The sequence below is a fragment of the Phyllostomus discolor genome, chromosome 4, assembly GCF_004126475.2.
Source record: "Phyllostomus discolor isolate MPI-MPIP mPhyDis1 chromosome 4, mPhyDis1.pri.v3, whole genome shotgun sequence".
In the NCBI taxonomy this organism is placed as follows: domain Eukaryota; kingdom Metazoa; phylum Chordata; class Mammalia; order Chiroptera; family Phyllostomidae; genus Phyllostomus; species Phyllostomus discolor.
Window position 1 is genome coordinate 37,380,433 of NC_040906.2, and position 18,072 is coordinate 37,398,504.

At 38.0% G+C, this 18,072-nt stretch overlaps 1 protein-coding gene across 4 annotated transcripts in view; it reads right to left on the reverse strand.

The window, feature by feature from the left end:
• PMS1 (PMS1 homolog 1, mismatch repair system component) overlaps positions 1 to 18,072 on the reverse strand; it is an 86,019-nt gene that overhangs the window by 67,016 nt on the left and 931 nt on the right. For all 4 annotated transcript variants that reach the window (XM_036023182.1, XM_036023180.1, XM_036023179.1 and 1 more), the window contains exons 2-3: positions 8,621 to 8,772; positions 5,772 to 5,954 (exon numbers count right to left, since the gene is read on the reverse strand). In XM_036023182.1, the coding sequence (XP_035879075.1) occupies positions 5,772 to 5,954; positions 8,621 to 8,752 (315 nt within the window). In that variant the 5' untranslated portion in view covers positions 8,753 to 8,772. The remainder of the gene's footprint in view (positions 1 to 5,771; positions 5,955 to 8,620; positions 8,773 to 18,072) is intronic.

Below are 18,072 nucleotides of genomic sequence, written 5' to 3' on the forward strand. Positions count from 1 at the left end.
CATTTTATTATTGACAAACTAGAAAACTGCCCATTCTTTTAAAGTGTATAAAGAGTAAAGAATTAGATGCATTTTAAATTTCTGTGGCCAATTTTGCTGAAAGTCTAAATTTTTATTTTTACAACTAAAATTATTAACACCTTTAGAATGATCTGACAAAAAGTAATTTCAACAATCGGAGTTTTTGGTAATAGCGGGTTAATATTGTACAAAACAGTACCCCAATTACAGACACATCGGGGCAAAATTATGTTTACCGCTGTTTGTATGGACAATGTTAACAGTTATTAATAGATGATAATACAACAATAAACTGTGTTTCCTGCTCACAACCATAAACCTACTTTTGCCCCACCCTGTATTATCAATCTGATGAGCCTGAGATGATTTACATCTGTATGACTTTAATATTATCAGCATCAGTTAGTCTGGCAGATAAAATAACCAGATCATTAATTTGTATTATGTAATTGTAATCTCTATTAAAAAATTTTCAAAATAAATTGGAGCCTTAAAATAAATATGCAACTTCTTTAAATGAAACTTCACTGGAGTGATGAAGACTATTCACTAAGTTTAAAAGGTGAATTTTTCCCCCAAAAAGTACTCAGTAAGTCCTCCTGAGTAACAATAGTATTTATTTTTAAATGTAATTGACCTTAACTAGTGTATATTGCTTTCTGAAACACTATTCAGAATCCTTCCCATATAAGTTATTAGGAGAAATCAAGTTGGAACTTATCTATTGAGCTTACCATCGCAGGCCTGGGATATTTATTATTTAAAATATGAGGTACTTTAAATTTAGGAATATCTTTCTAACACTAATAAGAAGGCAGCATGACCCATTCTAGAAAACTCAGCACTGGGAAGCATGAAATTAGGACTGAATTCTCAGTTTCACCATCAACACACTATTTATCCCAAAATAAGTCACAATTTCTTCCTCTCCTCTCCCTCCCCCTCCCCTCCCCTCCCTTCCCTTCCTTTCCCTCCCTCTCTCCCTTCTTTCTCTCTCTTTTTTTTTTGAATGTTTATAGGCACTTTATTCAGGTGGTCAGAAATCTGAGAAGATAGCAACTTTGTACCCCAACAGACCGTCTTACAATTTTCATATTCCATTTTTACTTCACTGTACACAGTTCCTCTGAGGTAAACGTCTTAGCACAGCACCCTGCATACAACGAAATATTAGCCAACTGATTATGAGACTGTTTTAAAGCTGGTCTGAGAAGAATTGGCATTTGGTCTTCAGAAGACCTCAGTCTCCTTATCAATATTATGAGACCAAACCATAAAACCTCATTGTAGAATGGCTTACACATGAAGTAGACCGAGATGGAGACTAGTGTGGGCAGTTACTGGGGAGTGCTCCTAGGATGACCTCCCATGGGGACACAGTAGAAGGAGAAGTGAGACTGTGCCACAGTCAAAAGGTCTTGGCCGACCCCAGGGGGATGCTCTTGAGCACAGATAGTATGGCAGAGTTGTGAACTGGAAAGGGGCCTTTACAATCCCTTATCAACCGTTCACTGGATGTGGGTGCCCTCTATGCCATGAGTAAGGTAACTCTCTTTAGCTGAGGTAAGGGCAAACTCCAGAGGGAAACTCAGCTGTGGGCATTCAGTCGCCAATACTCTTAGTAGCTGGGAAAATGAGTGCTCACTCCTGAAATGAGGTTCTGGGCAGTGACTAGGGTCCATTACTACTACCATCGAAGTTCTGTATTTCCTTTGGCTTTCAAACCTAAATTATCATAAAAAATTTTGTCTGGGACAAAAATAATACATATAGTAAGATTCCATTCAGATCCAGTTCAAAAACAGGTAGACCTAATCTATGTTGATTAGGCCAGAGAATCTATATAGAATCTACAAGAATCTATATAGGCCAGAACAGCAACTACTTTGAGGACTACTGACTGGGAGTGGGCATGAGAGAACCTTCAGGGGTGCTGACAAGAGTCTGTATCTGAGCCCTGGCTGGCGTAGCTCAGTGGATTGAGCGCGGGCTGGGAACCAAAGTGTCCCAGGTTCGATTCCCAGCCAGGGTACATGCCTGGGTTGCAGGCCATAACCCCCAGCAACTGCACATTGATGTTTCTCTCTCTCTCTCTCTCCCTCTCTCTCCCTCCCTCCCTCTCTCTCTCTCTCTCTCCCCCTCCCTTCCCTCTAAAAATAAATAAATAAAATCCTAAAAAATTAAAAAAAAAGAGTCTGTATCTGGATCCAGATTATACATTTATAAAAACTCACAACACATGTATCTGTATGTGGTTCCCCCAAAGATTTGAGGTATAGAGATTCCACAAAATGGTAATATTTTCTATAAGCATTTAACATTGCAATGTGAAAACTGAACATAATTTTTAAAATTTATAGTTTCCTACTATTGTGATACTTTGACAATTCTTTTATTCCTTTTGTAATTTTGATGACCAAACATTATTTTAAGTATTTATATTCAAGGCATTCAAATGCTTCAAAAATGAAACAAAAGACAAAATGATAAAAATAGGTATCAAGTGGGTTCAAGTAATCAAATAAAGAAACAAAACAGAGAGTACCACTGGATTAGGACTTGCAAGACAGCCTTCTAAAACCAGAACTACAGTGTGGATTTGGATAAATCACACGGCCTATGTGCAATATACTTTAAAAGACTAAGTGTAGTGCTGCCACCTAGCAGACAAAGCCAATAATGACTAATTTCAGTTGAAAGGTTCTTAGAAAATACAGACATGCTAAATTATATACACCAAAGTAAAGTTTAAAGGCAACCTACCAAATTTGGACAACAGTTAAAAAAAATCAAATATTATGTTACCAAACAAATGATATGATTTCTAAAACAGTTACCAAGAGCTTCAACAATAGTAGTAGTACTGGGAGCTTCAGAGTACTAGTACCTGTACAAATTCTACCCCACTTTTAAAACAGGCTCTTTCTCCAAGATCCCAGAACTACAGGTTCCCATATACTGTCTCTTGGGAGAATGACAGGCAATACCCAATGTACCCTTTACTCCCTCTTCCCTAAAATCTCTTTGGAGGCTCAGGGAAGTTTAAATAAATCAAGTGCTAAGAAACATAACGGAAACACAGGGTATGCTAGTTTTGGGATAAAAGTTTCAAGAAAAGTGCACTTAAGGAACAACAAAGTCTTTCCTCCTTTAGCGATGTCTGAACACCTTGCTTCTAAGCAAGGGCCTACTATGCTCTGCTAGAACAGCAAAATAGGCTACTTTAAACTCCACCTCCTCTCCCACCCACCATTTTTCTTTCTTATTTAGGCATCACCTTACAGAACCCACTGTCGAAGAGTAAATGAATACCTAGCTGGGACCCTATCCACAAAAAGTGGAGAAAATCTACCCTATGACAACATTCTACAGACAGAAGGGCAGAGAGATCACAATAAGCCTGGAGAATATATCAGTGCTGGGGAGACTAGGCTACCAAACAGATGTCCAGAGACCAGATAAGGAGACAGAAACAATGTCTCCTGTCCATGACACTTTTCACAGACAACAGGTATAAAATCCTACCATTTTATTGCACCTGAAAATTCTCACCTAAATAGGGTGTGCCAGCCTAAGCACAAATGAAGGCTTACACGACCTCTGAACAAACTTGGGTACTTAAAAAGACCCTCACAATCACCATGTCTCTCACTAGCACACATACACTATCAATCTATAAAACAGGCAAATAGTACAGCACAAAGAGTAATGTGACAAAACATAATGGAAGTACATGCAAATGAAGAAAACAAGGCTCTAGATGAGCTTTGCCACACACTAGTTGAACAATCTACTGCAGGGGCAGGCACTGTACAACTGGTACTCGGCAATCAAGTGGGTTAGGCACTGAACTCAGGGTTTTGTAAACATTGAAATCCCCTAACCATCAGTCAGGAGAGGAAAATTCTAGGATCCAAGTTGACTCTAACTGGGGGTTAAGCCAACTCAATCACATCTCTAGGATACAATCTAATCTCTACTGAGTAGACTGGTATTTCCAGAGTGTATTCCACAGAATAACAACAGAAATAGTGCTATGCTTCTCAATAAAAGGGTATCATAGCCAAGTAGATGGCATGGAAATGTACTTATTGTAAACCACCAACCTTAGACAGTCACAATACACTTCAATATAGTTAAGGCTCTGAAAAGTACTTATTGTTAAGATATGTTTAATTTTATGAAATACATTTTTTTTCAAGCCAATGGGTCACTGAAACACTTTCTCCTCTTCTAAATAAAAACACTGCAACACATACTTTGCCATTCCTCAAAAAATTAAGCAGAAATACCACATGACCCAGCAATTTCACCTTTGGGTATACGAGGTCTGTCCGGAAAAAGCTCAGCCATTGTTAATATAAGAACGTTTTGCACAACATCAATGTAACCTGCCAGCCAAGAAGAGTGGACTGGAATGTGCATACATGAAAAATGATGACTCTGCTGTACTAGTCAGTAGGGGCAGTAGATGCCATGGAGTGTGCATGTGTACTGTGTGGCTGATGCATCCAAAATGACTGAGTGAGTTGAGCAACAAATCTGCATGAAATTTTGCATTAACAGCTTGAACAGTCATCTACGGAAACTATTCAGATGATTCAAAAGGCTGCAGCTATGCGCAACTGGTGATTGGCAGCTTCATCACAACAATGTGCCCACGCGTGCATCCCGTCTCATGCAGTTTTCTGGTAAAACATCAAATCACCCAGGTGACTCAGCCTCCCTACAGCCCAGATTTGGTGTCCCGTGACCTCTGGTTTTTCCCAAAACTACAATCACCTTTGAGAGGAAAAAGATTTGACTGTTGATGAGATTCAGGAAAATACAACAGGGCAGCTGATGGCTATTGGGAGCACTGTGTGAGGTCCCAAGGTACCTACTGTGACGGGGACTGAGGTGTCATTGTCCCATGTACAGTGTTACTTGTATCTTGTTATTTTTTTCAGTAAATATCTCTACTTTTCATGTTACATGGCTGGATACCTTCTGGACATACTTTGTATACTCAACAGAAGTGAAAGCAGGAACTCAAACAGATCTTACTTAGTACACCAATATTCATAGTAGTATTATCCACAATAGTAGCTGAAAGGTGGACAACCCCAATGTCCATCAACAGATGAATGGATAAACAAAACGTGATTTAAGCATACAATGAAATATTATCAGGTTTAAGAAAAGATGAAATTTTGATATATGTTATATGTACAAACTTTGAAGATATTAAACTAAGTGAAATAAGCCAAACATAAAAGGACAAATATTGCATAATTCCACTTATGTGAAGTACCTAGAATGGTCAAATTCAGAGAGAGAGAATTATAGTTGTTGTGAGAGGATAGGCTGAAAGAGACAGGCAGAGAATGGAGGAGGCAGAGTTTAGGTGGAGATGATGAAAAAGTTCTGGATTTGGATGGTGGTGACAGCTGCAAGCAATGTGAATGTATGTACTTACTGCCACTCAATTGTATACTATAAAATGGTTAAAATAATGATGGAAGAAGACTGGAATTCAGGTGGTTAGCACATAATAGAATACTCAGATGTTCTAAAATTGAACACCTGACATTTGTATGTTACCAACCAATGTTATCCCAATAAATTTAATTTAAAAAATGGCTGAAATGGTAAGTTTTATGTTATATATATTCACTTAAAAAAGTCTTTGCCAAATACTGGTTTAGTTTTTCTTAATTCTAATATTCTGTGATTATAAAATCATTAAGAGTCAATATAAATTACTTTACCTCAGCTACACAACATATTGATCCCAAGGCTTCACCACGAAAACCGTAAGTTGTCAAATTTTCAAGATCTTCATGACTACTTATTTTTGAGGTATAGTACTTCACTGCCATTACAGGTGCATCAGTGGCCTTGATACCTTCACCATTGTCTCGCACTTCAATTTTATCAAATCCATAATTCTCCTGTACAAAGTTAAAAAAGCACTTTTAGTATATAGACATTAAACTGTTAATATTTAGAAACAGAAGCACAAGTGGAATAACTTCATCATTTTTTTTATGGAAACCTAATTTTAAGAAAGTAGGAGTTTAATTTCTTACTATTTCCTAGTTATGGTACTATGGGCAAGTTCCTCTTTTTCCTAGGACTCAGATTCAACTATAAAATAAGAAAAATCAGTCTAATCTTTAAAGTTCCCTTGAATTGTCTCAGTATCATAGGTATCATGTTTAAATTCATACTGAAACTTGACCAAAAGATTCCTCTAAATTATAAATACCTCTGTATATACAATCTCTCAAATACAACAACACTATAACCAACAAAAATAACACCCACCAAGAGTCTAGCACTTATCATTCTTCAACCTGGGTTTTTAATACTTTCTCCCTTGAACCACTGACTGTTTTCATAAGAAATTTAAATACTTACATTAAAATTTAATTTTCTTTCTGCATAGTGGCCTAACAGGAAACTGCTAAGAAAATATATCTAATTTGGCAATTTCAGTGAGTTTTTAATTTTAAAAAAATCAAGTAAAAAACCCTCAATTCATAGCTTAGTATTTGTTTTCTAATACTAAAAATATGTATATACAACATAAACAAAATCTAAATTCCTATAGTGATCACACTTTCTATAGATACTATATTCTAAATTTGATACTAAACTTCTATCATAAACTTGATTTCACAAAGTTTTATGACCATAGATGCAAATTTTAAAGGTAATAAAATCTTCCCACAATTATAATGACTCTGGTTATTTAATAACCTATAATTATTTAATACTGTTTATGTCAGTACTTTTTAGATAAAATAGATATACAAGGTGTTGAGGGAAAGCACCCAAGATTTAGTTCCTCATCTCTCTTCAATCTAAAATCATTAACTACAGAAATGAAAATCTTTCAATACAAATAAGAACTCCAGTTATCTGAGAAACACAAAGATCAGTTTCAAATGTTTTAAAAAATGTCAACCTGATTAACTAATTAGGAAAACATTCCTAGCCAGGATAATTATTACTGTATAAAATCGTAATAAAACAGGCCTTATTTTGTATAGCAACACAACTGTTTATTTTAAAACTCTACAAAGCAGAGAAAGAGAAACTGATAAAAGTCAAGGGAATAAAATACATAGCCAGATAAAAATTTGTACTTCCATTTACTTTTTTAAGAGGACTTCTGTTTGTTGGCTTTGTACCATGATTTTTAAAAACTGTTTTTCTGCCAGAGAACTTTAAGAACAAGATATGTTTGTGTCTTAAGTGAGATGACAGACATAATTATCTAATCCTATTTAATTGCTATCAATTGTATTAGAATCAGACTAAAGTGAATGTAGCAAATTTAAAAAAATTTTCCTTCTTTGGGTTTAATAAATTTTTTCATGTTAATAAAGCTTATTATATTTAAAAACAAAATACAGGTTTGATATGTTATAGAATAGTTCTCAGCAATCACTAGAAATCTGTTAGAAATGCAAATTAGTGGGCCTCACCTAGAATCTGAAATTCTGGGGCCAAGTAATGGACTTCTCTAAACTAGTATGATGCACCCAAACATTGTGAGAACCACTGGCATACAGGAAAGATCTTGAATGGGTTTCAGAGTCAGAAAGATCTGAATTCCAATCTCAGCTCCCCTGCTTACAAATTGACTTTGAGCAAGTTCTCAGAACCTGGAACAAATTTAAAGGTCACATGGACAAAAACTAGGGGGAGGGTGGTAATGGGAGGGAAGAGGGGAGGGTTGGGTAGGTGGGCTGGATTGGGAGTAAAAGGGAGAAAACTGTACTTGAACAATGATTAAAAAAAAAGTTCTCAGAACCTTAATTATTTGTAAAATGGGTATAGTAGTAGCTAATTCAGAGTTTTTATAAGGATTTTATAAGACATAAATGTATATATGAAAAGGGTAGTCTCTTCCTACAAAGATTTGTATCAGTATTATTTCTAATACTATAACATTAGAAATAATGTAAATAAATATTTGATAATTAGATTACAAAAATGTATTCTTACATTACCTCAAACAAATTTATTCATCACCTATGCACTATTTATATACCATTTACATAGCAGGTACTGGGCAGATATAGTAGACACAAAAATGAAAAATATATAGACCTTGCCTCTGTAGGCTAGTAATTTACAATTGGGGAGGTAAACATGCCAAACAACTGTAATAAATCACGAGTGTCATGCCATATTAACTCAAATTATTTAATATATAGCACTTAAATTGAAAAGTGGAAAAACTATGAAGCAACAAAGAAATCAACTTTGAAATAAGATTAGGCAGAAAAAATTAAATGCAAATAAGAATATATAAATAACTATATGCTAATAACCTAGGATAAATATTGGTAGAAAATACAGACACATTAAATTCATGTAATGGAGTCCTAAATATGAAGTTTTCTTTTATAATTTAGGGTTACTAATGTTGATTTAAATTTAAGTTTACTTTTAAGAACTTACTATTAAGACAAAAGGTCCAATGCCCTCCAAATAATTTACTGGTACATATAAAGATAAGAAAGGTAATAGATGTAAGGAGAAAATATCTGTCCAGCCTTTTTTTTTTTGCTTCAAAGATATTTGGTTTCTAGGAGACACTCACCAGTTTAACATCTATGCTTGTGGCTCCTGCGTCCAAGGAATTTTCAATGAGCTCTTTTACAACACTGACCACTGAAGTGATTGTCTGGGAACTTGAAAGGAGGCGAACTGTTGCTGCAGATAACTGTTTCATTCTAGCTTTTAGCAGAGTAGAGGAAGATAAATATAAGTTGTAAAAATAAAAACTATTATATATTCCTAAAAGAACTAAAACACAATAATAATAGCAGCTCGCATTTATAGAGACGCACTGTATGCCTAGCTCTACCGTAAACACACACAGTATTATATCATTTATTTCTTAAAAATACTCTTTGAAACAGATGTCATTATCATCTCCATTTTATAAGACAAAGGCACAGAAAAGTTAGTTGGTAGATCACGTTATGGTAATAAATGAAGGAGGATAAGCACAACTGTGCTATAATGAGTGTGTTATGTGATCTGCCTGGCCAGGAATGACCAATGGTACTGTCACTTTGGGATGCAGATGTCAGTCCTGTGCTTTCCTGGGAGTCTTGCTGAAACAGCATTAGTCATCCATACATTTGATGAGTTACAATGTCTTGTTCTACTATGGAGCTCTTTTGGAGTCAGGATATCTGGACCCTAGAATTACTGTTACTTTGAATTAGTCATATCCCAGACATAACATGTAACTCTACACTACTCTGCCTAAAACATTCTAATCATGTGGCTCCCCAAAGCCAAAATATGATAAAGCTCAAATCTCTGTGCTGGTATTCAAGTTCCTTTACATGCCAATCCAACTCTTACATTCAAAGTCTCTCTGCCAGTAATTGTTTTAGCTATGAAACCCTTTCAAACAAAGAACAACAACAAAAAATCTCATATGAAAATCCCACATGTAAAATATACAGGGTGCCCTGGCTGGTGTGGCTCAGTGGACTAAGTGCCAGCCTGCAAATCCAAGGGTTGCTGGTTTGATTCCCAGTCAAGGCACATGCCTGAGTTTTGGGCCAGGTCCCCAGTAAGGGGCACAGGAGAGGCAACCACACATTGATGATGTTTCCTCTTTTTCCTTCCCTTCCCCTCTCTAAAAAGAAATACATAACAACTTTTTAAACAATATGCAGGAAGTTGGGTTTGCATCCGTCTTGATGCCTAACTTCAGAAAAGATTTCAGGAAAATATAAAATATCAGCTTGACAACATGCAATTCTGCCAGGGTCAAGGTTTTCTTTGACAAAAAATGTAAGGTAGAAACTAGGTACATCCTTAATCTACCATGACTAGTTGCATGCTCACATGATAAGTTGATCTTATGGAATCTATGTCCAAACAAAACAGCAATGCCCAAAACAAACCTAACAAAAAGGTGTCATTTTAGGATTCTTTCTCAGGCAACATAAGATTAGCAGAGTCACATAAAATAAGAGTCAGTAACTAGCAAGAAATGCAATATAGTCACCATGACAATTACAAAGGATTTTAAAGGATACATTTCTGGGTGGCCAACATACTGTGGTGTTAGCTGGCCACAATGAATAAATATAAAGATATTTTGTTTTGTATAAGGCAAAGACGATTAGCACAGTAGAAAAATATACCAGACCAGAGTTTAAAAATACAGGTTTGGGGGGTTCATCTTTATTACACACAAACTGAAGCAAATCACTTAAATCCCTCTATAAAATCAATTCATCATCTGTATAAGTGGAGATAATGCCTCACTGGTCTGTTATAAGGATCAAATAAAAAAGCATATATAACATGTTCTGTAAATGATAAGGCCATATAAAATGTACCTTATTATGATGGTGACGGTTGATTATGTACACAAATACTAGGAATTCTTTTTTAATCCTAACAATTACCTTCTAATTATATATTTGCCTTAGTTTGATGGATACCCATTTTTAAGGAAAATAGCTGTGAACTACCACCTCTCAAAGGTTTTCAAGGGTTGGGAGAGTTTCCCAATAACTCAGGGAAACAGTGGATAGTCAGGTCACTCTGTTACCTTAACAGTCATACAAAGTAAGGCTATCATAAGCAAAAGGCACCCTCTGCACTCTCCCCAAGCTTCAGACTGGCCTCGGGTCTAAGGGTATAGAGCTGCACTGTCCAATATGGTAGCCATTAGCCACATGAGCCCTTGAAATGTGACTACTCCAAATTGAGACATGTTAACACAGTCTGGATTTCAAAATCAGTATAAAAATAATTTATTATTTTTTACATTGATTATAGGATGAAATAATACTCTGGATATACTGAGTTATGATAAACATTAAAAATAATTTTACTTTATTTTTTTTAAATTTTAATGTGTCTACTAGTAAATTTAAAATTATATGTGTGGCTTATAGTACAGTTCTATTGGACAGTGCTGGGTAAGGTACTTAAGAGAGCAGGTTCTGAAATTATATTGCTTTTGATTCTATCCTAGCCCTTATACTAACAGCTACATAACGCTGAGGGGATTAAAATCCAAAACTCATCTAATCTACAAAATGGAGGTAATGATGATTATCATATGGTGTGGTAAGAAGTAAATAAGATACTTATTATAATGTTTGGCATATATATGTTAAAAGATCCCAGTATACCTGAACTAAATTGAGTTCCTCATAACATCTAAATGAATTTCTTCTCCCTGCCCTGAAGGGGACCAACATTAGGTTAAGCTTATGTTCAAGAAGATATCTTAGTTTGAGAATCCCAAGGATCTGAGAAAAATACTGATCAATCAAGCTTTGGGGTATAAACCTAGCCTCACTTCAACCCTCACTCTTTCCGGGCAATCTCTTCATTAATCTCACCATCACTGTCTCATTCTCTACAACCCTTCTTCAAAGTCTTCTATCACCTCCTGTCCCCCCTACCTAGCTTCTAATTTGATTCTAATCTTCCTGATTCTTCTAGTTTACTGAGATCAAGGTAGCATGAACTCTATCTTCAAACACACCCTCTTTCCTCTACCCCACTGTTTTCTGGTTTCTTAAAATGCCTGCACCTGTACCCGTACTCTTCCTCCCTCAGTATGAGGTCAATGTCTCTTCCTCCTAAGCTAACACTTATACTTACCTTCTTTATCTAGCCCTCCCACAGACATCTTGGCCTTGATAGCAAAAATAGAGGACTTCCAGTCAAGATGGAGGTGTAGGTAAACACAGCTCACCGCCTCAAACAACCACATTAAAATTACAACTAAAATATAGAACAACCATCACTCAGAACCATCAGAAATAGAGTTTAATGGAAGTCTGACAACTACAGAATTAAAAAAACCACATCCATTCAGACTGGTAGAAGGGGAGGAGAAGCTAAACTGGCTGGTCCCACATCCACATTTGGTGGATAAAAATTTGGGAGGTGAGGAGTCCCAACTCCACACCAGGCCCCCCAGCCCAGGAAGGTAAGTCTCCAGGCAAAACCCAGCGGGGGTTGAGTCAATGAAGAAACTTCTGGAGTCCCAAGCAGTTCCCCTTCAAGAACCCAAACTGGATTTACTCACACTCACTCCCCCTGAGCTCTAGTACTGGGATAGCAGCTTGAAAGGCACCAATGGCATACAGGGAGGAACTGGAGTTATCTAGCATCAAGGTGGGAGCTAGGGGACACCTTTTTCCCAGACAGAAAGGTGGGCAGAGGCACTGTCCTATTTCTGAGCCCTCCCCCCAGAGAGCCAGAGCCAGCAGGTTAGGGCCATATCTGAGACTCCATCAACCTGGCTAACATTCTTTGCCCTGCCCTGGAGATCCGCAGAGACTCTGTCCCACCCAATTCATAGGCCCACCCAAGCTGTTAACCATGACTTTTCCATTTGAATGGCTGGCCTGAACTCATCCTTCACAACTTCCTAAATCCTATCAGATAAGCAACAGATCAAATAAGCAACGGCCAGCCTCAGTGACCCCACTGTCCCTGTACTTCTTGCTAAGTAGCCCCAGACCCGGCATTAGGAGCAACCAGCCTAGATTCACAGCTTGGGAATCTTGAAGCCCAGCACATGTAGCAGCCATCTCAGACTGCTTTATAGCTGAGAGAGGGTGGCCCCAGGCAAAACACAGGTAGGGGCTGACCTTGGCCTGCACCATCTGGAAAACCTCAGAGCATCTGTACCAGTGGCCAGCTTTAGGCCTGTCAAAACACCGCCACCCTATCCCTGCACAACTAATCCTCCACAAAGGGCAGAGGTCACACCCAGACCTTGCAACTAACTGGCTTATATAAATCTCTCCCATTGACCAGCCAACAGCAATCAAGGCTCAACTACAAGAGGACAGTGTACTCAACCCACACAAAGGGCGCACCTCGAGTACCCAGCTTGGGTGATAGGGGACGTTGTGCCACTGGACCCTACAGGACACCTACTAAATTAGGCCAAGCTACCAAGACAGGAAGTCACAGCAGCTCTACCTAATACAAAGAAACAAACTCAGGGAGGCTGCCAAAATGAGGAGACAAAGAAACATGGCTCAAATGAAAGAAGAGATCAAAACTCCAGAAAAAGAGCTAAACAAAATAGAGATAAGCAATCTATCAGATGCAGATTGTAAGGTAATAGGATGCTCAAGAAACTTAGTGAGAACCTCAACAGCATGAAACAGATCCAGTCAGAGAAGAATGATACACAAATTGAAATAAAAAACAATTTACAGGGAAACAAGAGAGTGTTTCCCTGTAAACACTGAAGCTGAGAATCAAAATCAGTGACTTGGAACATGAAGCAGCAAAAACAACCAAGAAGAAAGAAGAAGGAAGATAAAGGAGAAGGAAGAAGAAGAAAGAGGAAGAAGGAGAAGGAGAAGAAAGAATCCTTCAAGATGAGGATAATGTAAGCAGCCTCTGGGACAACTTCAAGAGGTCCAACGTTTGCATCATAGGGGTGCCAAAAGAAGAACACAAAAAGCAAGAAATTGGAAATCTGTTTGAAAAAATAATGAAAGAATACTTCCTTAATTTGGTGAAGGAAAATAGACATACAAGTCCAGGAAGCACAGAGAGTCCCAAACATGATAGATGCAAAGAGGCCCACTCCAAGACACATCATAATTACAATGCCAAAGGTTAAAGATAAAGAGAATCTTAAAAGCAGCAAAAGAAAAGAAGTTACTTAACTACAGAAGAGTTTTCATAAGACTGTCAGCTAGTTTCTGAAAAGAAACTTAGCATTCTAGAAGGGACTGGGAAGAAATATTTCAAGTCATGAAAAGCAGGGACCTACAGCCAAAATTGCTATACCCAGCGAAGATATCATTTAGAATCAAAGGGGCAGATAAATAGCTTCCCGGACAAGAAAAAACTAAAGGACTTTATTATCACCAGACCATTATTATATGAAATGTGAAAGGGACCTACTTAAGAAAAAGATCAAAACTATGAATAAAATGGCAATAAATATATATCTTCAACAACTGAATCTAAAAAAACAAACTAAGCAAACAAGAGGAAGAGAGACAGAATCATGGATACAGAGAGTGTTTTGATGGTTGCCAGATGGGAGGCGGGTATGGAAGGGGAAGAGGTAAGGGGATTAGGAAATACAAACAGGTAGTTACAGAATAGCCATGTGGATATGAAGCACAGTATAGGAAATGGAGTAGCCAAAGAATCTATACAATGACCCATGGACATGAACAATGGTGTGGGGATTGCCTGAAGGAGTGGGGGGTGCAGAGTGGAGGGGGACAAAAAGGGAAAAACTGGGACAACTGTAATAGCACAATCAATAAAATAAAAAAACAAAAATGCTTTCGATACTTTTATTCCAATAATTACCACTCTCCCTTCCTTTCTGAAGCCAAAATTTGAATAAGTAACCTGTATTCCCTATCACCAAGTCCTTTCTGAAACTCTTGCAAAATGGCTCATACTACAACCACTGTCAGGATTCTCTTCAAGTTTCCAATGACTTTCCAAAGCACAACATTGATGATGCTCCCAAATTCTCAAGGATGTTTCCATCTATACCTCTTTGATCTCTTCATGTTTTCTTCACTCTCCTCCCAGAAATATGAGCATATCCCAGTCCCTCTCTTCTCTTCTTAGACATCTTAAAACTCAAAGCCTCAGTTACAGATACCTAAATCTATATCACCAAAAGAAATCTCTCTCCCCAAGTTAAGACAGGCATTTCTATCAGCGTCACTGCCACTTCAAAATAAATATTTCTAGAAGAGGATTTATCTTCCTGCTCCCCTCCCCATGCTTTCCACTAAATTTTGTTATTCCTCTTAATAATACACTGATTTTAGCGACCAAGATCAAAAAATCTCATTCTTTCTTTGCCAGCAGTCCCACCCTATTTGCACCTCCATTTCCTTCTAATGTAATCCTGTTATTATTATAGAACCAGTTCCAGGAACATCCATAACATGATCCTTTTGATCACCCAACCAGTAATGACCCTTCCCTTCCACTACATTCCTCAAAAACTTGGCTTGCATCACTCACTAGATGTTCCTCACACCCCTGCCCTAACCTATACAACTTTTGAATGCGGAGTTCTGGATGCAACACAGAATCATCACAGTATTTCACTCATGGTAAGCACTTCATTAATACTAATGAAGGGTCATAAAAAATTTTATCAGCACCTTCCTGATGCCAGTGTAAACATTAGGAAGACTGTCTTTCTTCCCAGCAAGTCACCACTGTCTTAACTCCTTCCCTTTACATATTTGTTGGGAACTGCCCAGCCTGGTTTTGGGAGCTGTAACCCTCTCTCCATGGCTAAGGCTGAGTGAGTGACCATTGGGCCATAAGCCACTAAGGAGACAAAGCTTATCTCCCTGGCAAGGGCATTGCCTCTACTCCTTTTACTTCACCCTGCCTGGCCCCCAATGCTTGATGGGTTAGCCAATGATGCGTAAGATTCCTCAAGGGAGGGATGACCTAAGACAGGCACAATCACAAGGGCTCCCAGGGAAGGACTTGGGGGCTACAGAAGAGGGGTGATGGACCCTCACCCCTTGGCTTTGACATAGCCTGAGTCCTTAAACTATTGGCTGCCTTACTTCCCCTGATTGACTTGAACCTGAAACAATGCCGGTGGTGGGTGCAGCCCTGTATTGGAAAGGGTGGGTTCCCTGGGCGATCAGGCCTAAGAAAGAATATGTACAATCCTGTGAAACCTGCTTTGTTTAGAACATTCTCAATTAAATAAGGGTCCACGCAGGAAGTAAGTTTGTTCCCCAAAGTTTTATGGCCATTTAGCTACCTGACCCTGACTCAAAATAGGCCCTCAGAGTTCTTTGTATGTTATCTGTTGTTTGATCCTTACTGCCTGATAATGATTAATGAGCTTTACATATACGCCTTGTATTCCTATGCAAATTGAATCCAATAAAAGCCTCTCAAGGCAGGAGCGGGGGCACTCTCCTCTTGAGAGGGTGGCCGAGGCACTTGGAGGCTTGCTCTCCCCTTGAGAGAGAAGTCATGCCATCCCTTTTCCTCCACAGGACTTGGTAGTCCATATGAATTTATTTTGTCTCATCCATAATGCTGCAGACACTGCAGGCCAGTGTCCACGTCAAGTATTCATTCTATTCTAACTGGCCTCCATATCATCCCTCAACTGTATCACCTAACCAGGCTTTTTTCTAAACTCCAGGACAGGGCCTGATTTTCAAGTACCTTCAAAATATCATTATTTAGATGACTTGGAGGCATAATAAATTTAACATGTCTCAAACTGGTCTCAGAATTTTTTTCTAATTAACCTGTGTCCTATATTTCTTTTTGATAAAATTTATAGCTAACATAAGCAACTTTATATGAGGAGGGACCCAGAAGAAAACCAAAATTATCCTCTAGAGTGAAGTACAGGCTTCCCTCACTAAGTGAGTGTTCTAGGAACCCACCTGTATCAGTGTACCAACTGGTCTTGTTGTGAGAGGCTGCATTAGGTTTCACTAAATTTCTTTTGAAGACTCTTTCAACATGCTTGCCTGTTGAATTGTGGGTGGTTTATAAGCATTCCTGCGACACCACACAAAGTGTTCAGCAGTTTTTGATAAAAAACAGCATGAGCCCCCACCGCTGCCCAGAGTCCCATCCTCCCTATTTGCCCTATCTCACCCAGAGAGACTATTTTTTGTTTTCCTGGATGAAAAAAGTCTTCAAAGGGAACTGTTTTGCTGATCTGGAAGAGGTGAAACAAAAATCAGCAGAAGCATACTAAAAGGCATTGAAACTGACAAGTTCAAAAACTGTTTTGAACAGTGGAAAAAACATCTCAGTAGGTGTACTGCATCATATGGACAGTACTTTGAAGGTGACTGAAGTTTAAACATGACAGAATGAGTACATAAGTCTTTATAAATAAATTCTGGTTTTGGGGGTCCCTCGTATATATAATCCTATTTAGTCCTTATAACACCCCTACGAATATTATCATTCCTCTATCACAAATGGAATTTAAAAGCTTAATAACTTGTTTAAGACACTCGCACACTATGGTATGTCTGACTCCAAACGCCATGCTCATTTTGTCTCACAAGGCAAAATTAGAAACCTTAAAGTCATTCTACAAATTCTCCTTACTCTCTACATCCTGCCACCAAATTTTACCTATCTTTACTACCTAAATATTTCTCCAACTAGTTCTCTCCTTTCTATACCTACAGCTACCTCCTCTGTTCAGCTCAACATTTCCCCCTATACTTTGCAATAACCTCCTAATAGATATTTTGCCTCAAATCTCAACCACCTATAGGGTTCTGTCTATAAGTTTTATCCTGTTGCTACACTACTTAAAATTTTATAAAGATTTTCAACTACTAATAAGACAAAGTCTAAAGTCCTTAACAAATAGACCTCTTTCTAATCTCCACCATTATTCTCCAAATGTGCAGTAGGAAAGTCATACTATACAATGTCTCTCTCTTAATGTGGTAGTACTCATTGTTCCTTAGCTCACAAGGTTCCCTTCCTTCTCAAGGAAGACTTTTTCATGGCCCTCCACCTGCACCCCCAACAGATTAAGCATCTTTTCCGCTGTATTCCTACAGCACCTTTTCCTTATTTCTAACCCAAAACTTACCATAGGTTATTCTAACTATTATTCTTCTGTCCCTTCCTTCTGGTTCAGAGTTCTTTGAGGACAGAGATTTTATATTAATCTTATATCCCTAGCATAACTTCTGGAACACAGCCAGCCTTCTACTGTATGTGCAACAAACTGCATATTTGGAAAAGTTGAAGGATTGATATCAGACTTAAAAGTTACAGCACGCAGGGGTGTCCAACCTGCGGCCCCACACACTGCATACAGCCCAGGATGGCTATGAATGTGGCCCAACACAAAACTGTAAATTTACTTAGAACATTTATGAGATTATTTTTGTGATTACGTGTTGCAATGTATTTAATGTGTGGCCCAAGACAACTGTTCTTCTTCCAATGTGGCCCAAAGACACCAAGTTTGGACACCCCTGCATGCTGTCAAGAATGCAGGATGTCTTGACATGGATGTCAAGAATC